The 13,806-nt window shown below is 35.6% G+C and overlaps 1 protein-coding gene across 1 annotated transcript; it reads left to right on the forward strand.

Annotated features, from left to right (window-relative positions):
* The first annotated feature begins 4,127 nt into the window (after nucleotides 1-4,127).
* Nucleotides 4,128-8,498, forward strand: LOC141623416 (uncharacterized). Its single transcript, XM_074439523.1, has 4 exons — nucleotides 4,128-4,518; nucleotides 5,050-5,303; nucleotides 5,740-5,803; nucleotides 7,701-8,498. The coding sequence occupies exons 2-4, from the start codon at nucleotides 5,131-5,133 to the stop codon at nucleotides 8,016-8,018; spliced, it is 555 nt and encodes a 184-aa protein (XP_074295624.1). The 5' UTR covers nucleotides 4,128-4,518; nucleotides 5,050-5,130; the 3' UTR covers nucleotides 8,019-8,498.
* Nucleotides 8,499-13,806: the final 5,308 nt, after the last annotated feature.

The following is a 13,806-nucleotide window of genomic DNA, read 5'->3' on the forward strand; positions in this document are numbered from 1 at the left end:
TTGTTTGAACAAGGGAAGCCAATTCAATTCAATTTCATACAATATAAAATTCAGATGGTAAATGCAGGTAGCTCGGGCGTAACCGCCACCAAAACTAATGTTAAGAATAGAATATACTTCCTCCATTCAACTCCACTCTACATATTTCACTTTTGTACACTATTCACAATTGTGTATTCAATTTTGATTTTCTCTCGATACGTAATTGGAAATATATTCATGTGGGATCTTATTTGATTCGTCTTTACGAGTACATTAAAAATATCTAACTTTTATAATTTTTGCAAATACGTAGCTAACGATATTTAGCGCGTAAAACACGCGTTGACAAATGTGAAAAAGGAAAGTGATAGAGTGGAGTTGAATGGAGGAAGTACCACACTAATTGGTGTCAAATGGTGTGTATTGTCTTACCACTTCAGATATTCTGATTTTATGTGGGGGTGTTCATTGGTCCGGGATCGGACCGGACCGGACCAAACTCTTTGGACCGAAGACCAAATAAGGGTTAAAAGGTGGACCGAAGACCGGACCATATTAATATTGGTCTGGTCCGATTTGGACCAGAAAAACGCGTGGACCGGACCGGATTGGACCAAATGGACCAAAGTGGACCAAATATGATTGTCATGTACATGCCTAGCATATAAAATTAGAACTTGAAAAGTTCGTAACGATCAAAATAAGCAACATTTTATTTTTACTAGATTTAAGTACATAATTACACATCTTATATTACGTGTAAACAAAGTTAGAAAATAAAATCAATAAAATTCCAATTTTAAAGATTCTTTTCTTATATAAGTTCGGTCCATGGTCAGGTCCGCGGTCCATTCGGGTTGGTCCATAACCGGACCGAAGACCAAAGTAGAGAAAATAGGTGGACCGTGGACCGGATCAAATAAAATTAGGTCCGGTCTGGTCTTTGGTCCGGACCACTGAGTGAACGACCCTAATTTTATGTACACTCTATTTCACTAATAATTTACTTCAACTGCATGTGATATTTTCTTAAATTAAATCATTATTGTATACTCTCTTTTATTCTCTAAAATTTTCCACATTTGTTTTGGACAAAAATTTAGTGGTTTACTAAGGTGCTGTTTGGTCAAGCTTTAAAAGTGTTTCTATAACTGAAAAAGTAGTAACTAGGCCAAACACCCTAAATTATGGAGTTTTAAAGCTACTTTTAAAAAGTCAACAACTCATAGGTGCTGTTTGGCCAAGTTTATGTGAAAGAGCTTTTACTTCTTAGAAGGAGTTTTTTCATAAACTACTTTTTGAAAAAGCTGTGTTTGTTTGGCCTAACTTTTGAAAAAATAGTTTATTGACAAATTGATGTGTTTGGCCTACTCCCAATTTTCCAGCTTTTTAGTTTTTTTTAGTTTCATTTTAACTAACATTATTAATAATATCATCTTTTGAATAAGAAAACTTATGTTAAAAGAATCACGATTTTGGTAGAGTTGCATACTTGATGGAAATTATGGATGCATACTTGATGATATTCGGGTATGAAACATAAAAAATCAGTTTTCTCAAAAATACAAGTTACATACAAACATGCACACATTAGACATACATACATGCACACCTTTTATCATCTTTTGATTTGTGTGGTTTACAGCATACATACATGCACACATGAGATCATCATCATCCTCTTACAAATTAATCTAAAACGATGAAAGAATTAGATAATTACCTGATAGCATATTGCTTGATATGACAATCAAAGAAAATTTTTAAAGTTCAAAGACGGAGAGTATAGAACGGGAGAATAGAAGGAACGTGGGTTTGTTGATAAAATGATGGCGGTAAAAAAAGCATTGTATTGGCGCCGTAATTCAAAGAGTTTTCGTGAGAAGTTGAAGCAGAAGTACCAATTTGGTGCTTCTGTTTCTAGTGGCTTTTTTTAAGCTTTTGACTTTTGAAAAGTAGTTTTTTATCTCCCTAAATTGTAGTGTTTGGCCCAACTTCTCCTTTTACAATTAAAAAAGCACTTAGGAAGCTTGGCCAAACAGGCCCATAATTTACTTCCAAAAGTAGAAGTAGGTATTTTCTACTTCTACTTTTCATATAAAAGTGCCAAAAATTTATTACTTATGCGCTTTTTTTTCTTCTGGAAACCATTACTTCTTTATATATGTAGTACCTTCACTTTTTCTCTTCTCTCTACAATATTTGCTTCTTTCCTCTCACATACACCATCAAAGTACAGGGTGTATAAAATTTTTATTTAATAAGGGTGTGTAAAATTATACGGAGTAAATTGAAGGGTAATTATATAGTTTTAGTATAATTGACGAGTGATTACATAAACATTTTAAACGTTGATTTTTATTCAAATGATGAATCTACAAATAACATGGTTAATAAAAAAAGAAAAAAAAATTGGATGGAAGTAGTTAGGCCAAACATAAAAATTATATAAGAAATCGCTTTTACAAAAGTATGGACAAACAAGTAAATTTTTTCCAAAAAGTAACTTCTGAAAAACTACTTTTAAAAATGAAAAGTTATTTTACACGAAAAGGCGCGAAAGTGGTAAACAACCCCCTTAATAAGCCCCTTAAGTTTGATTTGGAGTAACTTTGCTATAAAGTGAAATCAAGCCCTTTTTATTTTTCCGGTCAAAATCTCACCGGATTTTTCAAATTCTCACCAATTTCTCATATCGGTGTACATATTAGGTATAAATTTCTCTCGGATACGTTTACTTTTTTATTTGTGTGCTCCTATCATCAAGTAAGGGCGGTGATGATGACTCTCAAAAACTGTCGAGTTGTTTGCCCGGTAATCTAAGATCAAATCCATGGTTTGCCAAATTGGTCTTCCCCTCCAAAATTACAAATTAAATTGTTGAAGATGCAGCTATTATTCTTCGCATCATTCAAGGGTGTTGGTAGGGAAAAATATATTGTACGACTATTGAGTGTGCGCAATTACTGGAATTCATAATTATTCTTCATTCACGCATTTTAGTCGGTATTTTGATTATTAATATCAAGAGTATGATCATGTGTTTTTTTAAGACGCTATAAATATTGCGGTACATCTACATATATAAAGTACTCCCTCCGTACCAGACCAAAGGTAACACTTACTATAAACGGACGTACCACACCAAAGGTAACATTCCTTATTTGGCCCACAACATTACCAAGTTATGTTTATACCTATTTGATATTTACACAAAATGCCATTACATACCCCACCTATCAACCCACAATTACATACCCCACCTATTTTTTCCCTCTTTACCCCTTACTTTTTCCACTTGTTCTTAAATACTCCACTTTTCTCTACGTTACCTTTGGTGTGGTACGGAGGGAGTAATAAGGAGTGAAATTTATACCTAATATGTACACCGATATGAGAAATTGAAAAATCCGGTGAGATTTTGGCCGGAAAAATAAAAGGGGCTTGATTTCACTTTATAGCAAAGTTAAGGGGGTTGTTACTCCAAATCAAACTTAAGGGGCTTAATCTCACGTAGAAGTAAACTTAAAGGGGTTGTTTACCACTTTCGCGAAAAAAAAAAACGGCCAAACAACACCTAACATGCGGATGTAAATGATGGAGAGAATGTGTGCTCACAAGTTATTATAAAGAAATAATAAATAAAGAAAGAAAATGAAAATCTTTATAAATTTGTAGTTTTAGGAGATTTGAAAGTCATAGAAAGAGATATTATACTCTTAAGGAAAAAAAATCGTTAATAAACTACGCAAAATATCAAGCTCATTTTTGGGAAGGCACAAGTTGAAGAGAGAGGGAAAGTCGCAATTCCCAAGACTCAAATAATATAACCAAAGCGTCTTGCTTGTGACGGGCTAATTCCGTTACAAGCTGAAGACCTCTCACAAAAAGGGAGAGGGGACAAGGTGGGGCACCCCATGTGCTTCCCCACTTATCTTTTATGGGTATTTTGTGAGAGAAAATGGTATACATTATAAGCTTGTGACAGATATCGCCGTCTTGAATGAGATTTTGGGTAATATAACACGGCTCGACTCTTTCCTCAACTTTCTCTGATACCACAAACATGTCCAAACCCTATAGGCCAAACCAACAAACAACTTCTTACAATAACATTAACACAAATTCATAGACGGATATTATCCGTCTATACATATAGACGGATATCATTTCTCCTCACAAAATACCCATTTGCCATAAAGTGTGAAACACATGGGAGGTGCCCCACCTTGTCCCCCTACCCATTTTATTAGAATTCTTTATCCGTCAATACGCCCCATCCGTCTATACCAAGACCTATTGTAACATTAAAATAACAGTAAGAAAATCTCTACCCAATCTTACATCTCAAGGTCAGGTCTCACAGCATCACATGATGGGTCTACAGTCCCCTCTATATAACCAAAACCAATATCCCTTATTTACGCTCTCTTCTCCTCCCATCTTTCCTCTCTTCATTACCTTCTTCGTTTTCTACCCTTTCCTTTTCTTCTTCACTATCTTCCCCTTCTTACTTCTGTTCCCCAGGTTGGCCAGGTACCCCTTCTAATTTAATTTTATCTCCGTCCCAATTATTTGTTTATGTACGTTTGCGTTTAATATAAATGGTAGACAAATGATTGAGACGAAATTAATTTCCTAACTTTGACTTTTTGTGTTTGGACAAGAAAAAACGGATTGAATTTATATTTGGACAGAGTAAACTGTAAAAATAAATGTAACTCTCGAAATTAAATTATGTATATAAAAAACAAATTAATTTTATGCGTTTTATTGTTATTAGTGTGTGTTTGGCCTAGTTTGTAAAAGTGTTTTTACATTTAAAAACACTTTTTGGCCAAACACAATATTTTCTAAAAGTTAAACAAAAATTTCTCAAAAACTAAAAATCCATGTTTTTGCCCATAGAAATAGAAACAACAATTTGATGTTTCTGCTTTTAAAAAACACTTTTAGAAAATTAAGCCTGAAAAACAAAAACTTATTTTTAAGGATCAGGGCCAAACATGCTCTAAGAATAGATTTAGTGTTGTTTAACATCTGATTTTGGATCTGGTAATTATGCAGGTTAAAATTATTGATGATATTTGGTTGGTGTAAATATAACGGAAGTACATACTTACTGTGGGATAGTTTATCTTGAGGAAAATGAGCTATACTTACTGTGGGATTCAGCAAAACGGCGTCGTAACATCGGCGTCATCACGTAGTAATAATAGTATTTATGAGTGTAGAAGTTCGGCGGTTTGTCCGAAACCTCGCCGTGTCGGCCTCAACTCTTCCGTCACTGACCCTTCCCGGCCTCTCCGTTGGCATCTCGGGTAACTATTTTTCTTATTTAATTGTAAATTAATTTGGGATGAATGATATAAATAGGACGAAGAGTGAGTAGTTACTTACCGCCTAACCGCCTCCATCCCGATTGTTTGTTTTACTTTTTTATTCATTGCGAGGGGTATTTTAATAGAAGTTAAAAAAATGATTTGAGTAATTTGAATAACTTTTTAGGTACGATATTTAGAAAGGTGATAATTAATTGGGGATAGACTAAATTACTATAGAATAGTTAGGAACAACATAATTGGGATGAAAAGAGTATTATATTGGTTCAAGGTGAAAACGGATTAAAACACGACTATTGGTAATTCGAAACTGTGCTTTTGACTTGTATAAACATGAAAATGGAAGATATTTCTGAATTGAGGGGGTATACTATACGATTATGTGGGTAAAGTTTGGATTATTTGGGTGGTACAGGCATCAAGCTGAAGTATATGATGCAAGAGCTGGCTCTGAGCTATTGGATATCATGCTCAGTAAGGTATTACCCTGATTTTGATTTTCCGTTTACTCGTTTCTGTTAAGTATAATGTTCAATATCTAATAAGGCATGTCATATGGTTACTGCCCATGCTTATTATGCCACGGGCCTACTCCGGCACTACTTAGTCCGCCACTCTATTATTGTTATGATTAGGGATGTCAATGGATCGGGTTCGGGTCGGGTGAAGCCTCATCCGTCATCCATCCGTCCCTTTAAAATCTCATCCAACCCGTCCGTCATCCGTGAAACATATCATCCGTCATCCATCATCCATCATCCATCCATCCATCATCCATGGATGAAACGGGTGGATCGGGTGATAAACGGGTGTTGTGTATTTATATGTTTCAAGTTACAAAAATTGATGATTTTTTTATTCTATACAAAAATAATGATAGATAATTATTTTAGTTTAACTTTTTAATGGGTAGTTTCACAAAATATATATTTTAAAAGTAGAAAATTTTGAATATTTTATATATTAATAATGTATTATATGTTAAAAAAATTAAATAAAAAGTAATTAAATCGGGTGATGGATGGATGACGGGTGGAATTTCTTCATCCAACCCATCCGTCATCCGTCATCCATTACATCCGTCATCCATCCATCATCCATTTAAGTCGTGTTTTCATCCGCCTTTTAAAATCGGGTGGATCGGTTTTTGATCGGGTGCGGGTGAAATTGACATCCCTAGTTATGATCTGATCCCCTGTGGCAAGGTCTATCATTACCCTATTTTAATGGTGATGGAATTCTGATTGGATCTATTATTGATGTTATTTAGTTTGGTAGAAATCATGTATTTTTTTTTGTGGTTGTCGACTTGAGCTGGTAGTGGTTAGGTGGGACTTGCTCCTTGTATAGTTCAAGGGTGAAACTAAGTTTGTATTCATGTTCATCAGCTAGTCTTGCTTATGATGGGCTAATCCCGTCACCAGCTTGTGACCTCTCACAAAAAGGGGAGAGGGGACAAGGTGGGACACCCCCCATGTGCTTCCCACTCACCTCTCCATGGGCATCACAAGTTTGTGACGGATATCGCCGTCACAAATGAGAATTTGTGTTCATGTTTTATGCACCAAATGAAAAAGTCAATTTAAGCCCTGATCAATAGTAGAGGGTTACGAAAAACACATAAGAAAATAGGAAAGTTGGTCTCTCAATAATTTGGTGAGAAACCGACTCTTCCAAGTTTTTGTAGAGTTATTTAGGCATGTCCCAATTTGGTTAAAGCTCCTTTCATAGTTTACTGCTTGTGGTCCTATTCCATTAGTTTTCAGTTGACATTGAAGATGAGTTTGTAAAACTCGTAAAATCCGACCCCGTAACTAGCGTTGGGGCAAATTATTTTGGATTATTAAGGTCTTGTATTTGTATTGGGTGGGCGGAATTTAATCTAATCGTCACAGTCATAGAATTATTCAGAATGAGATGAGAGAGTTTGTGGCAACACCCTTTTTATGAGATCAAAGGGCAAGTTTTATGTGGCCAAACCACATACTTGTCACTCGTCAATCCATTTTATTGAACGATAATTTTAATGGTATGAAAATTAAGAAAGAAAGTATGCTGGTGGACCTAAAACTTAAATTTGTATTTTCTTGATTTACAGAAAGGATGTATTGCTTTATCAATTTGATTGTGTCAAACATTGGCCGCTCGGTCTACAGGATTTGTTTTAGACATATTGGACTATTACCCTTTTTACGCTTTCAAAAATATTTTGAAAGTGACTGATTTGTCTTTCAATTGGGAGAAATTAATTTTTAAGAGCTGATTTGGTTTGTGGATGTTGGCTTGATGTGGAAGGAGACAATATTATACTCCTTGTTTTAATGGGTTTGATGGATGGCTTCTAACTGGCATGAATGATGCATTGTTTTGTGACAGGGTGGTCAAGGTAATGAGAGGGCAAACACACAAGTAGCTTCGTCTCCCCCATTTTTCAGTGGGTCGCCACCAAGTAGAGTCTCTAACCCTATAATTCAGGATGCTCGATTCAAGGTGGATAAACAACTAATTCCTCCTTTTTCACCACTGCCATCACCAATCCCCACAACTCTCGGGTCTGCATCCTCCCCAAACACTTCAGTAAGGAAAGGAGGATGTGTTAGACCAAATTTTGGAAACTACCCGGCAGTCAGGGTTGAAGGTTTTGATTGCTTGGACAGGGATCGCCATAATTGCAGCATCCCCGGTCTTGCTTAAAACCACAACCACCACCCCAGGAAAAAAAAAAGGTACATATAGCCTTAAGGCAAGCCTGCAAGGTATAACACATTAGGGAGAAGAACAAGATTAGCTTGAGAAGAGTTTTGGTAATTCTCAGACAGAGATGAAGAGTTATCTTATCGTCCCATTGTAGATAAACGTAGTCGAAGTGAAATCCATTTTGTAAGTAAAGAAATCATCTTGCAAGTAGTTTTGACAAAATAAGGACTGAGCTTGAGTTTAGTAGTACTAGGTTTTTTATGTGAGAAATTGATTGGCTTAAGGCTTGAGAATTGAGTTCTTTTGAATCAATGTGAATACGAGGGCAGGATTTTTTTTTTCTTTTCTTTTTTGTTATTTAACAACTACATTTAAGAGCTGTATTATTTTATGTGCGGCTCTTGAATGAGGGAGAAGGTGTATAAATGTTGCTTTTTTGAGTCATTCTTCTAGTAAAGGCTTCTGTTATTCTGTTACTATGTAAATGTTGAGGCCATATGGGCCCCTTTTCCAGCTGCTTGTTACTCAATTTTTGCCTTTGCGTTTTCTGCTTTTCTTCAAGTGACAAAGACAATGGATTACAACATTGAAATAAATATACATATCGGATGATAATACATCCCCTATAACTAAAAGAATAAGAAAACTCAAATGTTTTTCCCGAGCCTATTTTTTTTGTCATCTTAATTCACTACAATTCAATACATTAGTGGGCCAACGGAAAATTCAACGTGTAAGTATAATTTTTTCGGTAAAACAAGAAACTCGGTGGACCCCAAACATTAATATTTTATATTAATACTACCTTATTTAATAATAATAGAATTTCCATAACTATAGGCGCAATCTTTGCCACAAATAAAATATTCAAAAGATATCTATATTTTATACACGAAAAAGTCCTGGCTCCAAACATTATAGTGTTTGTAGAAAGTATAATATAGATTATAGAGTATAAACAAAGAGTATAATTAATACAAATAAAATTTCCAAAATCTTATAGGATACCAAGGCCATTTTAAATAACGTACAAAAATTGGCAATGATGTATAAATAAATTTTGACATTGAAAGTATTTGAAACTGAGTTTGATTAAAGCTAAGTACAAAAACCAATTGATTATATAAATGAAACGTGTCAACTTCGCTCTTTTTTAATCTTTATATCTTATACAACTATACAAGCTAACATGTTTTAATGTCCAATATAAAAATGTGATATTATTATTGTTATTTTGTGCTTTTTTATATATTCTCTTCATAAAAAATCTAGGATGCGAAATTCATTAACTTGAAAATTTTCATGAAAAATCCAAATCACTTCAGCTAAATGGATAAAACTTAATCCAAAATATAAGAACAACGGTAAACATTACACTTGAAGTTGCACAAATGCGTAGGGGTGAGCAAAACCGGTTAACCGAACCGGATTTGAAAATCGGTTCAGTTACCGATTTTCAAAAACAGATTTTTCCCAAACCGAAGCCGCTCCGGTTTTAAACCGGATAACCGGTTTTTTAGCAACGTGTTAAACCGAAACCGAAAACCGGTTACTCGGATCCGAATCTATAAACCGGTTTTAACTTTTTTTACCCCCAAATTGACGTTTTTCAACCCACCTCTCCATCGTAACTCTTAAATTCGTACATAAATCTTCATGCATCCCCATTAATTCAACCAAATCACACGCCTTTATTTTTTTTAAGTCATTTTCTTATTTTTTTTTTCAAAAAAAAAGAAATACGGTTTAAAACCGGTACCCGGTTTTGGTTTTTTAGGACCCGAAACCGAACCGGATTTTCCCCCCAAAAAAAAAACCGGTTCGGGTACGATCGGGTTTCTTAATTCGGTTATCAGTTCGGTTTTGGTTTAAAAATTCAGTTCGGTTTATTTTGCTCAGCCCTACAAATGCGCTATCAAATTTATGAGTCCGAGAAACATAAAATATTTTGCATCAAAATTTCAAACTTCCAGTATGCCTCAAAATAAAAAGGTTCTCCAAATAGCAAATAAGTTTAGCGCAAGGTTACCATATACGTAATACGCTCAATACAAATTCGCGATTCGCTCTATTTAGCATATACGATACGTTAAGTGTATTACAAATAACACAATTCGCTAATACGGGTCGATTCGCTTCCCCACTAAACTAAAAGAATAAGACTTGCTCACAATTTTCCCGCTCAATTGATTGACAAATATGATGGGCCGACTTTAAAATTATAACTTTTAATTTATTGACTAAAGATTGCATCCACCGAATAAAATATTACAATTAGAATAAAATATTACAATCAAATCAAATACCAACTAAAAATAGGCTTAACACGGCCATTATTCATGCTTAATATACCCGTAGTAATTTGTTCTTTTTTAAATTGGTGATTGAAGTTGATAAGGTTTCAATTTTGGTTGTTTTTTTTAAAGTTAACTAATCCTTATTAATATGGGTTGTTCTTAATAAAGGATAAGGAGTAAGAATCAATAATTCTAATTTTTCCTATTAAAAATAAAAGAAAAAAGAATATAGGGGTAAATAGTATTTTTAATTGTTTGTAAATCATTCTTCTAGATGTGTCGTATACTGTTTGTATATGTTTCCTGGTTATAAGGTCAATATGCGCTTTATAACAACATAATAATGACCCTATATTAGATTATGTTATTCCATCATAATGTAGATACCTCATTTCTGCACCTCTCGCAAACCACCCGGTGATGATTGGGCCGCATGTTTGGTACGCGGAACGATTTGTGACAATTCGTAAGATTATCGTCAAGTGATTGCTCAAATATTAATGACTACCTCTTAGTTGTCATCTACGTGCCGATACGGTCGTTTTGACAGTAATTAGAGTACATTTGGAGTCCGGGCCTAAAACCGTCTCCATTTTCTGATAACCGTTAAATCCCGAGTCGAATGTTTGGAATGTTCGGATATTTCTATTCCATATTTCATAATTTTCATCCTTTGGTAAACAATTTCCCGAAATATTCACATAAGATATTAAGGAAAACCAAATTATTCCGTCCTACCATAACTTAAACACGGAAATCTTTCTTCCGCAGGAGGAAACCACTTGGGAACAGACGCAGCAGTCTTTGCGCGCTCTTCCAAGAGACGCGGTGGGCTCGCCGCGCCTCTTCCCAGTCCTTTCTCGCGTAATTCTCGTATCTTTTTCATATCTTTCCGAGATTCACTTCCAAAGAGTCTCCGAAACCCTAATTCCTTCACGTGATTAGTATAAATAGGAGCCTTCGCTCCTCATATTTCTCACGCGAGTGTCCGCCCTTCTCTTCTCCCTTTGCATTCTAGACCTTTGTTCTTATTTTTTGGCGTCTACGTGCTTGAACATTCGACCACGTAAGCTCGGATCCTTCTGAGTACCAGCCTCGTTTGCATGACCGACCAATTTGACCAACTCCACAATCAATCAACTTAATTAATTAATCGTTTTCCTCTTACGAGGGCACTTTCTTTGCATTCGCGTCGAGCATCACTAATCGATATCTTAGTCCTTCTCGTTTCGTAAACATGTAAGTCTGAGGGTGTATAATCCTTATTTATTTATTGTATTTACCTTTTTGTAATCATTAATGTAAGATTTACGTCGAAAATACCTCATTAAAACCGATTTCTAAAACCATGTTCAAAACTTCTTTTTACGGATTTCCAGAAGATAACCGTCGAGAAAGGACGCAGCAACTGCTGCGCCTCTTCGAAGGAGCGCAGCACCTGCTGCGCCTCTTCGTGAGGCTGCCGCAGTTCCTGCTTCCTTTCTTCTTCCTTCGTCCTCTGTAATTCGTTCTCTCTTATTTGCTTCCGTTGTTTTTTGTTAATTCCTCGTTACAATAGTATAATATTTCACATGTATATTATTCACCGTTAACATGTTTAATTCATCATTAAATTCGGCTTGAATCCCAAGTAATCTCATATTTGCGGGTTTTCGTCATTGAATTCAATCCGGGTTGTAGAAATTTAATTTGTTCATATTGAGTTTCTGGAATTCGATCCTTTGATATATTTTCATCTGTTTATTGTCATATTCATCATTAATTTGTCGTCAATTCATCATGTTTAGTCTATTTCGTTCACCCATGTCACTAATCAGTCATTCATTCATGTAAATAATTAGTAATATTCCGTCTCATCCATGTTTTATTGCTTTCATGACCCGTTAATCACATGTAAATAACCCATTAATCACTTTCATCCGAGTAAATAATTTAATCAATCATTAAGTTTACCGACGAGTATTAACAACACGCAATTCAAACTACGATTCGGAATTGAGTCGAGAATGACGCAAAGAATGCTGCGCTATTCCAAAGGACGCACTCTGACTGCGCTTTATTCGAGTTGAATTTCGTCCCTGAACTCCGTTGTTGTTTGACTTAGTTTAATTAGCTTACGTTTAATTAACTATTATCCGTGTTATCGCCTTCTGTTGTGTTCGTTAATTTATTCTTTTATTCGTTTTCTCAAATTATCCGTTTTAAAGGTATTTTCGACATAAATCGCCTATCCCAATGTAATTATTGTAATTTTTATTATTGTAATTTTGTTGTATTTATCATATTTCTTGTATCCATTTGTATGTTTTCACATGAAATTGAACATTAAATCCTACTTCGACCTTAATTGTATGTTAAACTAATTGTCAACCGACTTAGTCTAATTCTCACATGCTAGGGTTAAAACTTGGATGTTGCATTGCATGCATATAGCCGACGATATATCAAGTACGAATAACTTCCCTAATCATTAGTAGAGGCCGCTATCGAGGCGGGCGGGATTAGGTGTTCGATCAAAAGAGTTTCCTAATACGTACCCTCACCCCTTACTCCAGATCTCCGTGAGCACCCGTGTTCATTGGCATCCACGAGAGTCATTCTAGACATAGAATGCTAAGGGTAACGATTGCTTAGTGTTCATGTCTTTACTTTGTGTCTTGACATGACACGAGGTATTCGAACGGTTCCAATTTCCCATAAAAATTGGTCGCGACTCCAACAAAAATGCAAACGCTTGTTCCTCTTTCCTCCCAAGCGCCCCCGTGGGCACCCCCGCTGTCCACAGTTTGGCGACTCCGTTGGGGATAATACACTTACGTGTAGCAAGGGTGAAACTTGAACAAGGTTAGAGAATAGTTTGTACAAGACAATTGTCGGTTTTCATAACTCGGTCTTCCTAGATCGTTTTATTCGGCCTTCCTAGGCCCAACCCAACCCATTCGACCAATCGTCCCGTCTAAACGGTCCTAATTCTTATTTGGGCCTAAGGATGGATAGCGATTGACGTCATCCATACCATGATGCTTACTCTTGTTTGTATCAAGGGCCTTCACTACTTGAGGAAATGGACTAGGAATCGGCCTTACTCTTGTTTAGTACGAGCCTCTCCACAGATTTCGGGTTTGATGGTTCGGTATGGCAACCCACCCTTTAAACCAAAACCCTTTTAAATGCACTCAGCATCCCGTTATAATGCTTGTATAAATTTTTGTACCTTACGTGATCACCATTTCTAAACGAAACCATGACGATTTTGTAAAAATCAAAACCCTTCTTTTTTAATCAAAAATTTCGAAAAAAATAGGCCATTGATTAGCGCAAAACCCAGTCAAAACTCTGTCCATTTGTCGTGTCAAAATTCGGGTCACGAGCCCATTTCAAAACCTCACTTTGAGTCCACTCCTACAACTACACTATAGTTGACTAGGACACACATTTTCAAAAACCTTGTCTTTCTTCAAAGCTCACTCAACACAAGTGGCACACAC

The sequence above is a fragment of the Silene latifolia genome, chromosome X, assembly GCF_048544455.1.
Source record: "Silene latifolia isolate original U9 population chromosome X, ASM4854445v1, whole genome shotgun sequence".
In the NCBI taxonomy this organism is placed as follows: Eukaryota; Viridiplantae; Streptophyta; class Magnoliopsida; order Caryophyllales; family Caryophyllaceae; genus Silene; species Silene latifolia.